This window comes from Ctenopharyngodon idella, chromosome 17 (genome assembly GCF_019924925.1).
Source record: "Ctenopharyngodon idella isolate HZGC_01 chromosome 17, HZGC01, whole genome shotgun sequence".
NCBI classification, from domain to species: domain Eukaryota; kingdom Metazoa; phylum Chordata; class Actinopteri; order Cypriniformes; family Xenocyprididae; genus Ctenopharyngodon; species Ctenopharyngodon idella.
Genome location: NC_067236.1, coordinates 4,298,702 through 4,319,991, shown reverse-complemented (window position 1 = coordinate 4,319,991; position 21,290 = coordinate 4,298,702). Strand labels below are relative to the sequence as shown.

Genomic DNA, 21,290 nt, shown 5'->3' with positions numbered 1-21,290 from the left:
CAACAGAAACATACTAGTTGTGTGCAGTAGTCGTGTTTGTCAAGCCAGTGTAGTTGTTCAGAGATATTGTTATTTGATTGTTTTTTTTTTTTTTTTCTTGGAGAAATGCAGGTTTTGGCAGGTTTCATTGAGGTTGTATAACAGTGAATACATTAGTGGCAATGTTTATTGTCACAGCTCATCTGAGATCATTTTCATTTGGTATATCAACAGAAGTTATTGAATGTAGTCAAATAATGTGCTTTATTGTTGCTTAAAGTTAAATGTGTGGGGTTTTTTAGTTTGTTTGTTTTTTAAATTAAAATCACTTTTTAATTTTTTAATTATATATGATAGACTCGACGAATAAAGTGTGAGTCTGGTGTAATGTAGGGTATTGTGAAATAAAAATTACATTTAATTTAATTTTATTTGATTCCTTCTTCCTCAGAATTAATGGTAATTTTATATATATATATATGCGCATGTATGTATATACAGTGTATATATATGTATCTGTATTATATTATATTATATTATATTAATTATATATTATATTACGTTATTTATACACACATTTACAAACTTTTATTTTAGATGTGATTAATCGCGATTAATCCATTTGACAGCACTTATATGTATATTAATAATAAAAAAAATCTATATATATATATATATGCACATGTATGTATATACAGTGTATATATATGTATCTGTATTATATTATATTATATTATATTAATTATATATTATATTACGTTATTTATACACACATTTACAAACTTTTATTTTATATGTGATTAATCGTGATTAATCAATTTGACAGCACTTATATATATATTAATAATAATTAAAAAAAATCTTGATCAAGTTAGTGCAATAAAAACAGCCTTAACAAATTTTATATTGTAACTGTCTGTATTGGTTGAACATTCTGTTGTAGACCTTTCCAGTCTGAAGTGTTGTATAAATGTTTCTCAGAATTTAGTTTCGCATCCATCAAATTCCTCCACATGCCTTCAAGTGTTTGTCCTTGTAAAACTTGAATCCTCATTCTTTTATTGTAACATTTAAAGAGTCTGATATTTCTAGACATTTTTACAACTAACAAAATCACCAGGGTCTTTAAAATGAATCTGAGGAGCTTAGATCATCAATCTCTGCTATCGGATGACCTTGACAGTGGCGGACCCGTAACTCTTGACAATAAAAATCTGCACTACGTGATGAAGACTGTCATGAGGAATCCCAGAAGAGGAATATTTCACAGTACAAGTGTGGCCAAACAATGACTGAGCTTCTGTGTGAAGGAAAAAAAAAAAAAAAAAAAAAAAACAGTTTTGAAGAACTGTAAGCAATCATCTTCATTATTGCTTTTACTGCCAATGATTTGACCTTTAAGTGAAAGTCTGTCAAGGCTATGAAGATGAATCTACACAGCTTTACTGAGCTCATCGAGTTATGAGTTGGAACACATATGAAACAAAACCAAGTACCACATGTGCTTGAAATCATTTTTTGTTGAAAATTCTGAAAATGCTTTGTGTTATTGAAGTAAAATGGGTTGCAAATGATGTTTTCATACTGTGTCCCAGGAAACACCTCATATATTCTTATATCTTCTTGCTAGAAGAGGGCTTTGTGAATTTATGTCCTGGTTTTAGAGCAGCAGACAATCAGCCTCTCTCTGGTTTGCCCATCTCAGCATAGAGGATCACCCATAAGCCTGGCCTACTGCCCTCGGCTCATTGCGGATGAATGGGAAATGTGGAATAAAGGCTTTTCTTTCTTGCGCTGCTGACAGGGAACATCACCCTCACCATCCTGGAATATATGCTGATGTTAGCATGTTTCCTGCCAAGATCACAGCTATTAATCTGATGTGCTCAAACACCATATATAAAAGAAATGTTGACTTTTTTTGTGTGTGTCTAGTATATCAGTTGTCTAGTGTATTTACTTCTCCTAACAAGGGAAGCATTATTATTCTTGCTTGCAGATGCTGATTTAAAGTACATTTCTTTACTACAGTTCTTTACTCACGGCAATTCGTATGTATTTTACGAGGTGACTAATTCATACGACCTGACTCGTACAAATTTGTATGTTTTTTGCTAAATCGTACGTATTTTACGAGTTGCCAAATTGCCAAACTCTAACCCTGCTCCTAAACCTACCCATCACTGGGGTTTAGACAAATCGTATAAATTTGTACGAGTAAGGTCGTACAAATTAGCCACCTCGTAAAAAAACATATGAATTGGTTATGAGATAGCGTTGGTTTCCCTGGTGTGACCAGAAGTTTAGTATTAAGTTGATGGTATATAATGTATGGTGACTATATTGATAATTGTGTAATAAGTTTCTTGGCATCTCAAGATTAATGGCATCTCTCTGATTAAGCCAATATTAGAAGCAGATAATATCAGAAGTTGCTTTTATTAATATCAGAACTTTAAAAAAAAAAAAAATTAAAAAAAATAGTGTGTGTGTGAACAATTATCCATCTTTTTTACTCAAGATTAAAATGTTCTGTGCTTAATTTTTTAATATTCTTGTATAGTCAATCTTCCAAAACTAAAATTGCACTACAATTTTGGTATCTTGCATTTCAAGTATGTGTATATCTTTGGTAGTTGGTCATGAAACTCTCTTTCTAGAGTTGGAACCTACATCTAGTCAGTAGCCAAGATCTTTAAACACTAAACCACAAAATGGCCACTTGAAAGCTCACATTGTTGCCATTTATTTTGCCAATTCTACAAATATTCTTCTGTTTCCTCCTCCAGATTGTACTACACCGATCCTCATCCCTCCAGAGCGGTGGAGCTGCTGCGGGTGGGGAAGCTGCAGCACTATCTGGGCCAACTGAAGGAGGCTCAGGAGAGCTTCACACAGGTCTGTTATCAGATGATCTTTGGCCGTATATCCTACTTCAGAGACATCAGGACTGTAATGAGACCCTCGATGGTGAACGGCTGCATTCTGCCCTGCAGTCGAGCTCGCTGATTGTCTGATTGTTGTCTAAATGGTGGTATGGATGTCTCCGCACTGACTTTGACTGACTTTGATTAGATTTTGTGATATAAAACTCAGTCGGAGTCAGGCAGACTATGTGCAAATGACAAAATAAGGACAAAAAGTTGCTTTTAAAAAAAAGTTGCTTTTTATTATCTTGAAACTTAGAGAATGTTGGTCAAAGAATAACAGCCCTTATTGGTTTTATGAAATGGTTGACAGAAAGAATTTTATCTTTAATTTTACCTTAATGTGCTACATTTCTTCCACTACAATTTCACCCGTGACACTCTTGGCGCACCAGCCAAACCCCACAGTAACATAATGGCTGCTTTGGACTCTCACAGCTCCCGTTTCAATCCTTTAAATGAATTTCCTTCCTTCACATGACAATCATTTAACTCAACCATCTCTCTTCCTCCTCAGGCCTATGACATCATGAAGGTGACCCATGGGATGGAGCATGCCCTGGCTAATGAGGTGAGGAGAAAACTGAGCGAGTGCCAGGCCGAGCTTGGCGGAGTCTAGGCGGCTGATGTGTGGCACCGCACAACCCCTGCATCATCATATGGAGAACGACACCGCCTCAACCTCTCTGCCTTTCCGCTGACACGTTGGCTGTCAATCAACACGCCGCTATATTAGCTCTCAAATGGAATGTTTCGGGATGGTTGTGTCTGCCACCTGCTTTTGAGCTGTTGTGTATCAAACCAGCTAGTTTAGAATTCTATTGAAAAAAATGAATAATTTTTCTCTGCTGCTTCTACTCAGCTTGCCAAAGGGGGAAAAAACAACATTACTGCCATGCTTTTTTATTCCATTTCCATATTTTTATATTTTGAATTTTTTTTTTTTTTTTTTGCATTAATGATGTCCCCCAGAACAGCTGTTCACTTTTAACACTCAATCCAAAGTATAGTTTACTATCCTCCATAATTTCAAAAGATAGTCCTGTTTCTAGGTATTTTGAGCCAAAATTAATGGTTGCCACAGGAAAAATATTGCTAAATCTAAATAATAAACTTAAAGAAAGTGTCAGTTTGCAAATGTGCAATATATGCCTCTATTGCAAAGTCTGAATAATTTGGGTCACTCCATTTTTGAGTTGCACTTGGTTATTTTAGTATTCATGTACCATTATGTTATTTTTTTAATTAGCTTTTATTTACATATTTTTAATTTTTTATTTCAGTTAATTTCAGTACTTTAATTTTTACTTGCCCAAGCAACATTTCTATTTTTATTTTTTTTTTTTTAAGTTTAGGTTTTTCATTGAATATTTCATATTTTATTTTATTTCAGCTTCATTTAAGTTACCGGCAATGATATTTAGTAGTTTTAGTTAACAGCGCAGATTCAAATATGACATTTCAGACTGTCATTTTAAGATCTATGTGCTGGCTACATTCACACTGCAAGCCTTAGTGATCAGATCCGTTTTTTTTTTTTTTTTTTTTGGGCTGTTCTCATTATTTTTTCAGATTAGAGCGAATGTTGATCTGGAGTGATGTAAAAGTCTCGTGAATTCCGATATGACTGTTCAGACTGAGGTCGCATTTCAAAACCTCAGCTCTGTATCTGATTTAGGACCACATATGGAAGTGATCCAAATCAGAATCGAAAAGATCAGATTTCATGTGGTTTGTGCTGTTCACACTGTTATGAAGAAAACAGATTTGGACCACTTTTGCTTGCATTCTGAATGTAGCCAAGATTTAAACAGAATTTCAGTAGAATGTACGGTCTAATGGAAAAAAAAATAAAAACTGAAAGTCAAGGAAATGTTTTATTTGGGGTGTGTTGTTTGGAAAAAAAACTCCATTTGCACATTTACCCAAACTACTGTGAGGTAGTTTCTTTGATATATGGCTTTAGTTTGCTTTTGATTTGATTATCACATAACCAACTGTTGTGAAAAGCAACAGCTTTTTAGCAATAACTGTTGTGCTTCAAGAACCCCTCCAAACAACACACACTTCAGATTTGTGCTTCAGTTTCTCATCATTAACTTCAATCATCAGAGTTACTCAGGCAAAACGGTCCCATTCGCTCAGATTTCATAAACATATTTCAGGAGCTGCTTTGTGTTTTTAAGCTCCTTTTTTACCATCTGGAATGTGTTATTATTACAGATCAGTATTTGATTTGTAATGTGGGTCATTCCTGCTATTCAGTAAATTTCCATGTCCCCATCATATGACTTAATATATTGTACAAAATGTGAAATCAATTTTTAAAAATAAAAATCATATTAGTTTTCACAGTCATCACAGTTAAGTGAATGCAAAGGATAATTTAATAATTTCAGTACTTTGGTTTGAACAGATGTTTCTATTTATATGCTAACATGAAAAACTGGCATTTCATTATAAAATTTTCCAGGTGTTTAGGGTTAAGGTTAGGGTTAACTCTACAGGACAGTGGCCCTCCAGGAGCAAGATTGAACACCCCTGGTCTAGTGGATTTGTAACAATCAGAGTTAGTGCAGATTATACTTTTTTTTCAGTAGCCTGTTTCTCCGGACGTTATTTTTGCTAAATCTTTTTACCCTCATGAGTGTCAGGATACAGATAGATAGGGATTACATGTCTCATACCACCATCCTCTCTTCTCATAACTCTGTCCACTAAAGCAAACAGTTTTTCGAGGTGCACTGTTCTGAGATGGAGATAACATCTTTCTCTTGGATAGAATGGGGCTTAAGAGGAAATAGAGGAAGTTGGTATAGAGCAACGAGTTGTCAGCAGTCCTATCTCTAACTCGCACTCTGAGCCCTTTGTTAAGCCTATGACATCATTTCTCACAAAATGTGAACGAGTCCAACCATAAACCTTGTCTGGGTTGGATTTTACCAAAAAGGTTTTTTTTTTACCGTTTTTACCTAAAGAATATATATTTAAATCATGACAACTCTCTGAATGAATTTAAACAGCATTTATTAATATACATGGAATGTACATGTGTGGTCTTGGCGGACTAGATCTGCTATGCTGCTGCAAGGAAACATAGGGCAAGCAACTGATCTAGGCAGGTGGTGCTGGGGAAGGAGGAGGGCAAGCGAAATCCCATGGTGAAAATGCTGCAATGAACTGATCCGATTCGAAGTCAGGAATAAATAGGTTATGTAGAACAAAACGGAACTAATGGATGACCCATTGTCTTTAATTGAACCAATCAGCTGCTCGGAAGAGTTTCATGACTTATACACTGTACACTGCTCAAAAAAACATTAAAGGATCACTTTTTAATCAGAGAGAAGCATCAAGTCAGTTAAACTCTTGGGATATTGATCTGGTCAGTTAAGTAGCAGAGGGGGTTGTTAATCAGTTTCAGCTGCTTTGGTGTTAGTAAAATTAACAACAGGTGCACTAGATGGGCAACAATGAGACGACCCCCAAAACAGGAATGGTTTTACAGGTGGAGGCCACTGACATTTTTTTCCCTACTCATCTTTTCTGACTGTTTTTCACTAGTTTTGCATTTGGCTAGGGTCAGTGTCACTACTGGTAGCACGAGGCGATACCTGGACCCTACAGAGATTGCACAGGCAGTCCAACTCCCCCAGGATGGCAGATCAATATGTGCTATTGCCAGAAGGTTTACTGTGTCTCCCAGCACAGTCTCAAGAGCATGGAGGAGATTCCAGGAGACAGGCTATTACGCTAGGAGAGCTGGACAGGGCTGTAGAAGGTCCATAACCCATCAGCAGGACCGGTCTCTGCTCCTTTGTGCAAGGAGGAACAGGATGAGCACTGCCTGAGCCCTACAAAATGACCTCCAGCAGGCCACTGGTGTGAATGTCTCTGACCAAACACTCAGAAACAGACTTCATGAGGGTGGTCTGAGGGCCCGACGTCCTCTAGTGGGCCCTGTGCTCACTGCCCGTCACTGTGGAGCTCGATTGGCATTTGCCATTGAACACCAGAATTGGCACATTCGCCACTGGCACCCTGTGCTTTTCACAGATGAGAGCAGGTTCACCCTGAGCATGTGACAGACATGAAAGGGTCTGGAGAAGACGTGGAGAATGTTATGCTGCCTGTAACATTGTTCAGCATGACCAGTTTGGTGGTGGGTCAGTGATGGTCTAGGGAGGCTTATCCATGGAGGGACACACAGACCTCTACAGGCTAGACAATGGCACCCTGACTGCCATTAGGTATCGGCATGAAATACTTGGACCCATTGTCAGACCCTACGCTGTGCAGTGGGTCCTGGGTTCCTCCTGGTGTATGACAAGGCCCGGCCTCATGTGGCGAGAGTATTCAGGCAGTTCCTAGGAGGATGAAGGAATTGATACCATTGAATGGCCCCCACGCCTGCCTGACCTAAATCCAATAGAACACCTCTGAGACATTGTGTTTCGGTCCATCCTCTGGGAGGAAATACCCCAGGACACCATCCGTCATCTCATTAGGAGCATGCCTCGACATTGTCAGGCATGCATACAAGCACGTGGGGGCCATACAAACTACTCATACCATTTTGAGTTGCTGCAGTGAAATTTCAGCAAAATGGACTAGCCTGCTGCATCATTTTTTTTACTTTGATTTTCAGGGTGTCTTTGAATTCAGTCTTCTGTAGGTTGATAATTTTCATTTCCATCAAACGATGTAGCATCCTTTCATTCCTAATACATTACCCAGTCCATATCAGTATAGATATCCAGCATGATATTATTCCCCATTGAGATCTGATGTGTTTTCAAAGTGTTCCTTTAATTTTTTTGAGCAGTGCATATATATATATATATATATATATATATATATATATATATATACAGTGGGTACGGAAAGTATTCAGACCCCCTTACATTTTTCACTTTGTTATATTGCAGCCATTTGCTAAAATCATTTAAGTTCATTTTTTTTCCTCATTAATGTACACACAGCACCCCATATTGACAGAAAAACACAGAATTGTTGACATTTTTGCAGATTTATTAAAAAAGACAACCTTTGCTGTGACACTCATATATTAACTCAGGTGCTGTCCATTTCTTCTGATCATCCTTGAGATGGTTCTACACCTTCATTTGAGTCCAGCTGTGTTTGATTATACTGACCGGACTTGATTAGGAAAGCCACACACCTGTCTATATAAGACCTTACAGCTCACAGTGCATGTCAGAGCAAATGAGAATCATGAGGTCAAAGGAACTGCCTGAAGAGCTCAGAGACAGAATTGTGGCAAGGCACAGATCTGGCCAAGGTTACAAAAAAAATTCTGCTGCACTTAAGGTTCCTAAGAGCACAGTGGCCTCCATATCCTTAAATGGACGACGTTTGGGACGACCAGAACCCTTCCTAGAGCTGGCCGTCCGGCCCAAACTGAGCTATCGGGGGAGAAGAGCCTTGGTGAGAGAGGTAAAGAAGAACCCAAAGATCACTGTGGCTGAGCTCCAGAGATGCAGTCGGGAGATGGGAGAAAGTTGTAGAAAGTCAACCATCACTGCAGCCCTCCACCAGTCGGGGCTTTATGGCAGAGTGGCCCGACGGAAGCCCTCTCCTCAGTTCAAAAGTTTTCACCCCCCGACTCTTAATGCATCGTGTTTCCTTCTGGAGCATCAGTGAATGTTTAAACCTTTTTTAAAAGTTGCGTTTGAGTTCCTCAATTGTCCTCCATGTGAAAAGATGGATCTCAAAATCATTCAGTCACTGTTGTAAAGGGTTCAAATATGCAAAAGATGGTGGAAAACTGAAGAATTTTTGGGACCTGGAGATTTTTTCTGAAAAAACAGAGCTCAGTTTAACTGCTCAGGACAAACAAGGGACTCATGAAGAACCATCACAAAACATAAAAACAGTCGTAGATCATCCAGGGAACTACACACTGTATTAAGAATCAAGGGTTCACAAACTTTTGAACTGGGTCATTTTAATAAATTCAGCTATTTTTTGTCTTATGGATTATATGTAAACATCTTTTATGTAAAATATTTTACTCAGGACAGTACTAAATAAAAAATAACATGCATTTTGTATGATCTCTCTTATTTTGTTAAAATTTTGCACATTTTCACAGATTCTGCAAGACAGATTTACATACTTTTTCTTGCCACTGTGTATATATATATAATAAATATATATATATATATATATATATATATATATATATATATATTTTGTTTTTACTTAAAGAATATATATATATATATATATATATATATATATATTCTTTAAGTAAAAACAAAATATATATGTATAATTTGACTTAAAGGAAATATGGTTTTACAACCACTGAGGTATAAACTTATACAAATATATGTACACACACATAGGAGAATATCACAGGTAACGGGTTAGTGACAGAAATCAGTTCACTTTTATTATTACAAGGAGATTGTTGACATTAAACATCAGGATCACTGATAAGATGTGTTATTGTCTGTATTAGTCCTGTCAGGTGTAGGGTGAATTATCATATACTTGTAAAGCTCATAAACTCCCTTGTGTTCCTCTGATGTCTGATATAATTTTTTTTTATCAAACTACATCTCTGGATGATGTCGGTTCATCAAAGCTGGTAAAGATCCATCTTGTCTGCAACCGTCAGGATCAGGCATATCTATTTGAAGAGATGTCTAAAATGAAACTGTGAGTATATTGAATTAAAATAATAACTGAATAAAAGCAGACAGACTAAAGGTTGCTTTCATTCCTTTTTATAAGCAATTCCATCAAAAGGCAGAAGATTCATGCTGTAGACTGCACCTGTACAAAAACGTGGTGACCAGCTAATAATAATAATAATAAAAAAAAACTTTATACTGTAGTAGCTGAGAAAACAACCAAAAAGTTTTAATAAAGGATTAAAGTGCAAATTATTGTAATTAGTTGTGCAGAATGAAGCAGAAAAAGAATGCAGCTTCCAAAACGTCCTTTATTTACATCAGTCTGTCAATCAAACTCTTTTTCAGGCTCTGTTTTTCCCCATAGCATAAGAAATCATGCCGACTGTCGCAGTATTAACATGAAGCAATATGTTGACAACTTTTATCTTCTCTCATACATATTTTTTGTTTTTCCTTTCTATTCACATGAGATAGTGAATGGAGGCGAGGTTTTAGTTCCGCAACCATGTTCTTGAACATTAAATCCATTAAGGATGATATTCATTTCACGTTGTACTGCATATCACACAATGTATTAGTTGAACAATCCACAGATGCCAAAGGATGTTACGGGTTGTAATGAAATATGTCATGAATAAACATGGAAATTGCGTGTTCTCTCATCTCCCATGATTTGGCGATAGGTGTTTACAAAGAAATGCCAAAAAAGAAAACAAAAACTATGTAATATATAAACAAAAGTGAAATATATAAGTATATTATATATATATATATATATGGCATGAATTTAGCTACTGTACAATTTTAATGCATAGTGCTTTGCAGGCTAAATAAATTATAGAATATAAGCATCTCTGTCATACAGGCCTCCTGAGGTAAAAAATAAATAATATCCTTCATTCATTACATTGCCAAAAGCTCAAAAGGGCAGCAGGAATGTCGCTCCCCTTTGCTTTGGCGGGCGTCGGGGCAGGGAAGAGGAGTGAAGCAGGAATGGAAAAGCGTATGAAGTCTTTAGTTAGTACCAGAAACAGGCTATATACTCATCTATAAACGTTAAGAGCTGAAACTGTCTCAAGCACCATATATATACTGTATATATAAACAGATTTATACCAAAGTGTCAGCACACTGACAATGAGACCACATAGAGAGAAGGCCAATGAACAGACATATGCACCTATCTGATCTGGAATGCAGTGCAACAGACTAAATTCAACGAGTTGTATTTGACGAAAAACATTATTTAGGGAAGCTTTTTGTTTGCAGAAGCCAATTACTTAAAAATGTCCAAGAAGCTGGCATGCAGCAAAAAACCTTTATTTTTTCACCGATATTAAAGATCCTTGTTGGTCCTGCCAGACTGAGGATTCTTCTCGCCTCTCAACCGTGACACGCTGGAGTGGCCCAGCCCAAGGCGTCACACTGCTGAAAATGCCAACATAACCGCAGGGGATGTGAAAAATCAATGAGCCAATGCCAGAATCATTCTTCTAGATATCGTGCTGTGCTATTTCATTGAATATGAAACACTCTATGTGGTCTCAGTGTGTCCAAGAATACAAAAAAATAATATAAAACACACGTAACAGTTCATGTTGAATGTGACTAGTGTATAACAATACAAATACCGAGACAGAATCAAAGAGATTAAACACATAATTTAACAAGCAGTGTTTTCTTTTTCTTTTTACTTTTTAAACTTTTTTTGTTCGTATGCATGTTTTTTTTAAGCTAGCACCATCTGTACACAAATATGGATTTTTTTTCCCCATAGATTTCCAAGATATTGAAGTGTTCACAAGGCACTTGTCGTCCTTTTTGTTGTTTTTTATTCATCTTCTTTAACGATTTGTTCTTTTATCCACATATGGCATTATAATTAGTTTGTTCACAGCAAGTGAGCAAGCCATTTTCGCAAACAATGACTCCAAAGTTCCAAAGTGCTCATCCAGCTATGTGGGACAATGTTTTTTTTTGTTTTTTTTTCGCCAACTATCCAAGTCCAGCATTTTCTGTTTCCCACCAAAATCCATTTTAGAAAAATATTAAGCCTTTATATTTTCCCATTCATTTCAGCCATCATTGTAGTGATGAACTTTGTAACTTGCTCACATACACCCTGCTGAGCCTTTTCCACTTCCAATTGTCCATAATACTTGGCAAATCTTTTACCGTCGCCGACAGGTAATGTCAAAGCATGTGATCATCATCAGATGAGCTTTGCAGAAGTTGACCCGGTTCTCCAGTCGTTCCGTGACAAACTCCAGAGCTTCCAAGTACTCCAGAGAGTCCACTTCAAATGTCTGCTGAAGGTCAACTGCGAAAGTGAAAGAAACGGATGTTAACTGACAGGAGTTGAACCACCACACTCGTATTTTTGTCATAATCAACATTTTACAATGCCTGCAGATTGCACAACTATTTATTGAATTTGCCCTTCAAATTATTATATTCATACAGTACAGTATATGACTATCATTTCTTAGACTAGAAACAGTTCAAGAAAGTACCATTGACGGCAACCCAAAATGTGCAAATCACTTACATTCAGTGGTCCATTTCTCTGGCTCCAGCATCAGATGTTGTTTGGTTTGCTCCAGTTCTTTTTTCAGCCAATCGTACTTGGCCCGCACCTCTGAGATTCTCTGTTGCCGATGCTCCAAGATCTTCAGTTTGGCACTAAAGTATACCACTTCCTGGGGGCACAACAATTCGTAAGACATCTGTCTATAACATGTTCAAAAGAACGGCTGTAAAAATACTCTGCTGCTCACTCTTCTTACCTTATTGCCTATGGTTCGCCTCCTCTGTAAACGTTCAACATCATCAATCTCATACACCTTAATCTCAAATGGTTCAGCTAAACCCCTCTGTGTGGGCCGGAGGGGACCGTCCACCCAGCGTACCCCTGGACTGATGACCGGCTTTCTCACGGGAGAGGAGGTGTCCAAGGTGAGGTTAGGGATTAGGCGGCGTCTCTGGGACCCTGGGGATGAAGCAGTATCATGTCATTACCACTATGTAAACATTTTATCAATCTGGAGTTGCTTTGTAATTAAGCCAGTCAAAAAAAAAAGTGTAAAAGTATCACAGCGCTGAGCCAAAATTTTACCTACAGTACACGGAGCAGCTCTGCTACCAATTCAGAGCAGCTGTGTAATGAAAAAGACCACTGAGATAATAGCAAGACAGTATCTTATCTGACCAGTCTGGGGGAAACGAAGTCTACATTGAGGAATTTGCCAGAAGTGGTTCACCTATTTGCATAGAAATTGACAGTTCCAGGTCTGCTGATATGATTAAATCTGATTTGGAACCAAGGAACAAGGTCATTTTAATGTGTTTTAGCTTTTCATTTGGTCTGAAAACAGCACAGAAAAGGTCAAACTTTCAGTCTTCCTTCATTCCCTCTGACAGAGTTCAGGAGAACGTTAAGAATGGCAGTTGATGTAAATTTTAACTGTGGTTGTGCTTTTATATTCTTCACCTTGCAAAGCCTTTTACAATACTGATTTTATTTGCGGGTTCAACGTGTACTGGTCTAGCTATTGTGTCTGTTGTTCCAGAGCCAGGATTTAAATTTTCAGTTTTCCCACCATGCAAAGGTTTGTAGTGCCGAGAAATAGGGTAAAATTCTTTGCCTGAGGAAACGGGAGAGGAGGTGTGTATTCAGGAATTTAGGCAGCACTAAATATTCAAAGACCACCCACAGCTAAGTTTGGCAACTGCTATCAGTCTGTATCATAACAGATCATCCAAGCATCTTTCGAGGGAGTAAAGCTGTTTAAAAAGTTCTGTTTCTTCCAACTATAATCTGGAATGAGCCCTACGAGCTTTGTAGTACAATAAATTTTGTTGAGCACAGTTCGTTAGGGATTACATTAATTGTGCTGTTAAGAGATCTTTGTATAGTTGAAATTTAGAAAGATGAATGCCATGATAAGCCATAAAATGCAGTTGGCAAGCTTAAGAAACAGACTATACTCATAGAAAAAAACAAAACTGAAAAATAAATAACCAAGTTCACAGGAGTAAGTTGACATTTTCTACTATTACAAACACACACAAAAAGTAATTTGTGTTAAATGTATTTTTCATGTTGATGTTCAGGATTTTATGTATAAAAAGCATAATTTTAATCATGTTACCTGTATTACTTCTTTTCTTTGAATTCTTTAGGCTCCTGCGACCACTGACAGAACTGCTGTTCTCACTCATCGAATCCTGAGCAGATGATGTGCTTCCTGTGGCCTCACTGTCTCGTATCATACTCTCATAGCCACTGCTGCCACCACTGTGGTAAAACAAAGCAGTCTTTCCCATGGCGGGAGGGAGCTCTCCGCTTAGCACACTGCTGTTGTCACTAGCGTGCCCGCTACTGCAACGGTGAGGCCTTCTTGGGGCAGTGATCTTACTGTAAGGTGAGGGTAAAGTATGGACCACTGGCCTTTCCTCTCCTTGGACTGCTGCTCCTCTCTCTTCAGTGTCTGAAGCTCCTCTACCTTGGGTAGTGCGAGAGCTGGCGCTACCTTGTAGAATCTCTGAGATTCGTCCATTCACTGCTCTTAAAGGTAGCTTAGATACTAACCCTGTCCCCTTGTTGCGACTTAGGGACTGGGTTGACCATGAATTTTGGTTCTGGTTCTTTCCATTGGGGGGCAAACTTGAGCTCCGGTTTACTGACTGTGGAAGGGACTTGGTGGAGAAACTTAGGGTTTTAGTGCTAGAGGTTGATAAGCTTCGAGCTTTAGGGCTTGCCATAAGGAGTTTGCTAACTGCGGAGATTTTAGATTGACTTGCTTTGGGTGACTGCGGTACATTGTTGTTGCCATTTGGTCCATTGGTGGGTGATGAGAGCAAACCACGGGTGATGCTCCTACCTGTCCTTGGCATTGTACTGTCTTTTGTGACTCCTCCTTTAGAGCCCAGAGAGGTCAAACTCTCAGCTCTCTCCAAAGAAAGACAGTCATAATGTGCCCCATGGGACCTCCCTAAGGAATTTGTTCTGTTTGCTAACTGCTCAAGTTTGGCACTGAAAAGTCTGCTGCTCTCTACATTTGGTCCTTTATGTTTACCACCCATGTCTTCAGGTGTGCTACCAAGGAAAGATAGATGCGGGTTTGGGGTCTGAGCGTTTCCTGGATTATGCTGTGGGCTTGCTCGATTCCTCTGGTCAAGGCTAGACTTCCTTACAGGTGGCAATGGCGGGATTCCTTTCTGACGAGCAAAGATACCTTGCCTCCCAACGGAGCTTCTTCTTTCGAGTGTGGCTCTTGGACTGCAGGGAGTGGAGGTAGTAACCCCAAGGCTTTTATACTCTCCACTCATGTACCGGTATGTAAGGTCTTCCAGATCATCCTGCTTATTCAAGCGATGCCATGCACGAGGGAGACTACCTGTCCTGAGGATGTCTGCAGAGTACACTTGAGTTATGCTTTCGGAGGCATTGAAGACCATCTCGCAGCCATCCACCACCCGGTTCATGGAATCAGGGGAACATGAGGCTTCACTACTCGAGCTGTGCTTGTCGACTTGACATTTCCTTTTCACAGATTCAGATGTTCTCTTTTCTGATTTGACATCACAGACCATGTTCAAAGGCTCGGTCTCTTCATTGCCCTCTCTTTTCAACCATGGGTCATCAAAATTTATCTCACTTGAGATTGGAACAGGTGGGGATTTGGGATCATTGGCTGGAAGGGTTTTGGTAAGCAAGTCCTGCACAACTATTGGCTTAACAGCAGCACATGGGTGAGTTGTGATATTGGTCTTAAAAGGAACATAGCCACCTAAGGTTGAGGGCAGTCTGTCTAGTTTGTGTTTTGTAGTTGTGTTTTCGTCAATCGCTTCAGCTGTATTGGAATCACTTTCTTTGTCTGAGTTCTTTTGGCCATTTGACTCAGGGAGAAGATCAATGTCACCTTCTTCTTGAATTTCCAAAAGCCTGTCTTCGGCTAATGCCTCACCTTGTCCAAAGCACTGTTGAGCAACAAAGCTATGACATGACTGGTCGCCATCACTGCCAGCACTCATTTCACTCAGCCATGAGCTGATTGAGGAACGACGACTAGCCTGGACATCCCCTTCTATCCTGCTGAGAGGCAAGAATTTAGCAATGTTGACTTGTGAAATAGTGGCATTGGTAGTGCAGGGAGCAGTGGCGTAATGTTCTAGGTCTTCACTTATGCTGCTAATGATACTAACAGGCCTTGAACCAGATGCCATGGCCTGCACTGAACAGTCACTGTTAAAGCTGATAATACTGGTTGGTCTTCCATTTTCCATCACTCCACTGATTGTCAGCTTTTCTACTAGGGTGAACACCAGCTCATCCTCTCCATTGGGTTCCAAAGGATGCTCCAGCATAACTGTGGTTGTGGTGTCTTTCTTATTGTCCAAAGGCAGCTGGGGAACATCGTCACACAGTGTCTCAGCTGATCCGAGGCTATTGGAGGATGAAGATCTCTTTAGGACCTGTGGGCTCATCCCCAACGGAGAGGTTCTAGACTCTGGATTAAGCAAAGATTCTGTAGATGATTTTCTAGAGTCTAAATTAAGATTCTGTGAGGAGTGAGGTGGTGTACCAGGCATAACTCCTTTCTGGGTGTACACTTTGCAGCGTTGAGAGGGAGAGGATGGTGGTTTGTACTCTGAAGTTTTAGTAAGACTGGCAATGCCCAACCGAGGGGAACCCATAGGACGAGGCTTACTCTCACTGCTGCTCCCACCACTGATGGATTCTTTGCTGTCATGTAAACTAGAGCTCTTGGCTCTCTGAAGAGGGGTTAGTTGCCCAATACCATTGCTACCAGTCACACTTCTGCTGCTGGAGAGTCCACAACTGCCTGCTGAACACTGTGTCAGGCTTTCAATTATTGACTGAGCAATCTCTGCTTCTTCAACCACCTCACGGATCTCCTCCAATTGCTGGTCAGAGATCCTCTTGGGAGAACTGGATTGATGACTCCCTTTAATGACTTGACCATGGCCAGACTCAAATTTGGCAGCTTTGTTGGCAGGGACTTCTTCAAAAGGGAATTTCGTAACCTCTTCTCTTCCATCAATACACTCCAGCCTCTCTTGTAGCTCCGCAAAAGTGTTACACTTAAGACAGTCCTTCTCCTTCTTACCCGACTCTGCACCTTCCTCTGGCAAAGTTGGAAGTGGCTGAGGATGAATGGTCTGCAAAGGTTGGACAGACTGTGAGGCCTGAGCAAGTGGGGCTACAGCCTGTTGAGATGGTTGTGATGTCAAAAGATCCTTGCCAAGATCTGCTTTATTTTTATGTAGGGATGGGATGATAGGAACAAACTCTGGAGGACCTTCATTGTCTGTTAGCTCTTTGTCAGAAAGAGCTGAGCCATTTGGCCCCACGTAGATAACTGTGTCACATGACTGCTCGCTGCTGGAATAGTCTTCAGGGTCACTGGAGAGGTGTAGCAGAGGCATGTCTGAATCAACCACATTTCTAGAATGGATGGTTCTCAGCTGTGTTGGGCGACGCATTCTTCCTTCCTCACATGAGCTCTCACCACCAGAGGAACTGGATGTGTATTGCTACAAAAGAAACATTTGACTGCATTTTAAACAACTAAACATAAAATACAATGGTGAATCTATCTATAAGATAATAGAAAATTCAATAAAATAAAGGACAGGGTCATACCACGCTTACTTTAGCCTTCTTCTTCTTCAGCCTAAGAACACGAGAAGCAATTTGAAGGGTGGAAAGTGTCTCTGAGAAGTTGTTGGGTGACGAGGAAATGTGGGCTATCATGGTGGTGCGACAATTCATGTTTCCCAGGGACTCTCGTAATAGCATGGTTAGCTTACTATCTCTGTAAACAAAAATGGAATTAGTTTATTTGTGCAGAATGCCAATTGTGTAACCAGATGAATAACAGTGAAGATGCATAAACTGTAAGATGAGTTAACCCTTTCAGAACAAATTTTATTTTTAAAATGGCAGATGCATTCAAAATCAAGGCTTTTGAACACCTTTCACTAAATACCTGCACCACTTTTAGCAATTAGTCTAATATTCTAATAATACCCTTATTAATAATAAGAATGGATAGAGCCTTTTTGGGCATTTTGATTTGCTGACCTTGATTCAAAAAACCTCAGTTCCCAGACAGTCTCTTTTTAAAGGAAGAGAGAGAGAGAAAGAGAGTCTTGGATTGGCATTTCCTGTTCTGTCTGCCTTCCCTATGGCAACCATTAGAGGTGACATATAAAGCTTCTTTTCAAGGATGAGTCAGCAAGCATTACAATATGCACATGCAAGTTCAGTTCTCAGAAATCAATTACCTATACAATAATTTAAAACAAAATATTGTCACAGAATACAGCAAGAGAGTGTACAGCATATGATTATGGTGATACTTCATGCTAATTTGTCCGATGTTGGATGAAATAAATAGAATAAATATGGTTAGTGAAGTGTGTAGTCAATCTTGAGTGGTTATTAAGACAGTGACCTCATGGCTAAGCATAAATTATACAAGCATAATTTACCATCCATGATGTAGCAAAAACATACATTTATCAGAGATGCGCCATTAAGATAACATTCACCCTTTGGCAAAATATGTAAACACTTTACGTAACACATACAAAGTGTTTCTGGTTATTGCTTCTAATATTGTGCCCTAGACTGAACAATGCATTGTAGTGTAAAATCGATAATTAATATATTCTGAATTGATGATAATTCAGAATTCAAAACAACATTCTAAATTTGACATTAAATTAGAGAGGTTAAAACAGTCAATTAGAAAGATAAAAGGCAGCTAAAGTATTATTTAGCACTTATTAAATCACTATCTAAAATTAGTGACTTGTGTAGATTTATATTCATTTGTGATACATGCATATTAATTCAATTTATCTTGTGCAAATGTTGCATTCCTCCTAAAAGGCCGTAAACCCTAATTATATCTCGGCTCTCCAGAGCGGATACATTTCCAGCCTAAACCCCATGATGCTTTGCAATGTAAATTCACCATGATTAAATTGGGGAGCCATGGTATAAAAATGCAAACGTGCCTTGAGGGAGCTAAATGGAAGCGCTGCAAATTTTTAGGGGAAAAAAAGCTGCTAGAAGATGCATGGCACTTTCTCAAAGTTGTCTGTTTAACTCAAATTAACATGCTGCTTAAAGAAATAAAACAGCAGTTGCAGAGAAACAGTCTGTGTTAAGAATGTTCGATGAATCCCAGTGAATATGAAACTGCATCTGTCTCTACGGCTGCTTGGCACAAGCTAATTCACTTAGCTATCACCCCTGAGGAACGATAAAGGTTACGTTCTCTCTGCAGATTCAACGTAGCATTAGAATCCCCTAATTATTGCTCACATCAAAGCCAAGAAAATGTCAGTTTGTATATATTATTCATATGAGGTGTGTTCGTGAAGAATTAACGGCATGCAGTGGAGATATTAATACTAAACATGTTGCATCTTTAATGAGTCAAGCGACTGGCGAATGACTTCACCCATCACAGTATAATCGTAATCTTGTCGTTGAGGTTGCAACATATCCGTCTGAAAAGTTTAACCCTATGTGTTTTTGTTAAAATCATATTATGTGAGCAAAGTGAAAAGAAAAAGTCTTACTTGTAAGGGATGTGCTTGCTGCCATTGACCAAGGCTAATATGACGTTCCCCAGGGCGGATAGAGAGAGGCAGAGTCCTGTAGTGCTGTCACGGGTCTTGCTCAAAACCTTCACACAGCTGCCCAGGTCAATGAGATGCAGTCGGCTTCTGCCTCCCGACACTAAGCAAAGGAACCACACAGTCAGTCCCTTAACAGTTAAACTCTAATATGAGTTTCTAACATGTTCTTCTTTATCATTCTGATATATTACATAACATTCTACTTTAGGCCTAGGCCAATGTAGTTACTGGTTCAGACACTATAGTGACAATTTTAAGTTTTTAACTCAACTGAAGTAATTGATGTGTTACACAATTATGAAATCTTAATAATTCCATTATTAAGTGTTATTGGAACCTACTGGTAGACTAATAAAGATAAATGGAACATAGTTAAAATTATTAGTGTTAATTAGTGAAATCTGAGAATAATGACTCTTTATTTCAAATGGCAATATTATATCTCTCATTCTAGATGTTTCCATGGCTAACCTTTGCCATGGAAACATCTAGAATGGATTTCATGACTCTGCTTACACTAGCTTCATTATACACAGTTTGGAGGTATTTCAAGTTACTCAAATACCCTAAAAGCCCAAGCTAACACATCTGGTTTTATTTTCTGTTCACTCTTGGAAGAAGGCAGGACTCACTTGTGCCAAACAGAACATTTTTCGTGATAAGAGAAATTAGCACTGTTCTCCAGAAATAGCGAGCTTTAGCATGCTATTTTAGATCAGATTCTACATCTCACATTAACAACGGCACTTTTTTTTCCTGTTATCACACCCCTCTCTAAGATTATCAGCAACAGACTATTTATAAACCATGCTGGCAACATTTGGAAGTATAATGAGAAAGTTTGAAATCAACCGTGGAATAGAGCACATACTGCTGATAAGTCTAGCGCAGCCGATCACCAACTTATTTTGTGTTTTAGATGCTGTTATTGTCCATCATAAAAGTATCTTGACTAGCTTAACCGATAATAACCATTTCAGAAACTTGAACAATAGGTAACAGACCAAAAACTAGTTGAGAACCCCTGTTGAGTCTCTACTGAAACAGTATCTAGCCTATAATGATACTCACTTCCACCCTTGCCGGTCTTTTCCATTCGATACTGATAGATGTGTAGGGTGAAGAGCATGTGAGAGTTACGGTGCTCCTCTTCATCATAGTCTGGCTTACTGCTGTAGCGCGAAGCAATGGCAGCATCCAAGAAGAAAGCGGCCTTCTCAGCCGTAGGAGCGCGCAACTCACTCTGATTCTGTAACTGTGTAAAAACACAAAGGATGTAAATGTGAATTTTATTGCAGAGTTTTGGCTGAGAAACAGTACTGACTCTGTACTCCAAACATCATTATCGGCATCAGTAGCTAAGTTGTTCTGTTTGGCCGATAACTGTCAGAAGCATTTATTTTGACATTATTTGTGAAAAATACTATAATAGGATTACAGAATCAGGAGGCTGCTATCTAGACTATAAATATGTCTATTTTAAGAGATTGGTCTCTATTGGTAAGAGATAAGTTCAAATTATTTTTAGATATTGATTCATTTTCCAATTAATTTAGTAAATATATAAAATAAATATAAATTTAACTGCAGCATTTGTTAAATAGTGTATGTATATACATATACAGGGGTTAGACAATGAAACTGAAACACCTGGTTTTAGACAACAATAATTTATTAGTATGGTGTAGGGCCTCTTTTTTGCGGCCAATTCAGCATCAATTTGTGTTGGGAATGACAGATACAAGTCTTCCACTCTGGCAAGATGGATTTTTTAGCCATTCCTCTTCCAGAACAGTGGCCAGGTCACTATGGTTGAGGAAAACTTTTTCTGACTCAAAAATATTTAGAACTGGTGAGACCATGGGAGATTAACTTCTCTTTCATGTTCATCAAACCATTCTGTCACGAGTCTTGCTGTATGTATTGGTGGTGTATTATCATGCTGATACATGGCACCCCCTTCAAGGTACAATGTTTGAACCATTAGGTGCACATGGTCCTCCAGAATGGTTTGGTAGTCTTTGGCAGTGACGCGCCC

The 21,290-nt window shown here is 38.7% G+C and overlaps 2 protein-coding genes across 3 annotated transcripts in view; one reads left to right on the top strand and one right to left on the bottom strand.

Moving 5' to 3' along the window:
• Nucleotides 1-5,264, top strand: part of smyd3 (SET and MYND domain containing 3) — a 182,730-nt gene extending 177,466 nt beyond the window's left edge. The window contains exons 11-12 of the mRNA XM_051867667.1: nt 2,769-2,877; nt 3,424-5,264. Of these exons, the coding sequence (XP_051723627.1) occupies nt 2,769-2,877; nt 3,424-3,525 (211 nt within the window). The 3' untranslated portion in view covers nt 3,526-5,264. The remainder of the gene's footprint in view (nt 1-2,768; nt 2,878-3,423) is intronic.
• Nucleotides 5,265-9,859: 4,595 nt separating this feature from the next.
• Nucleotides 9,860-21,290, bottom strand: part of kif26ba (kinesin family member 26Ba) — a 104,731-nt gene continuing 93,300 nt past the window's right edge. The window contains exons 9-15 of one of the 2 annotated variants that reach the window (XM_051868560.1): nt 20,324-20,507; nt 19,193-19,352; nt 17,250-17,412; nt 13,723-17,131; nt 12,358-12,560; nt 12,120-12,270; nt 9,860-11,891 (exon numbers count right to left, since the gene is read on the bottom strand). In XM_051868560.1, coding sequence (XP_051724520.1) covers nt 11,743-11,891; nt 12,120-12,270; nt 12,358-12,560; nt 13,723-17,131; nt 17,250-17,412; nt 19,193-19,352; nt 20,324-20,507 — 4,419 coding nt within the window. In that variant the 3' untranslated portion in view covers nt 9,860-11,742. Of the gene's footprint in view, nt 11,892-12,119; nt 12,271-12,357; nt 12,561-13,722; nt 17,132-17,240; nt 17,413-19,192; nt 19,353-20,323; nt 20,508-21,290 lie in introns of both variants that reach the window. The other variant, XM_051868559.1, reaches the window with a different exon arrangement.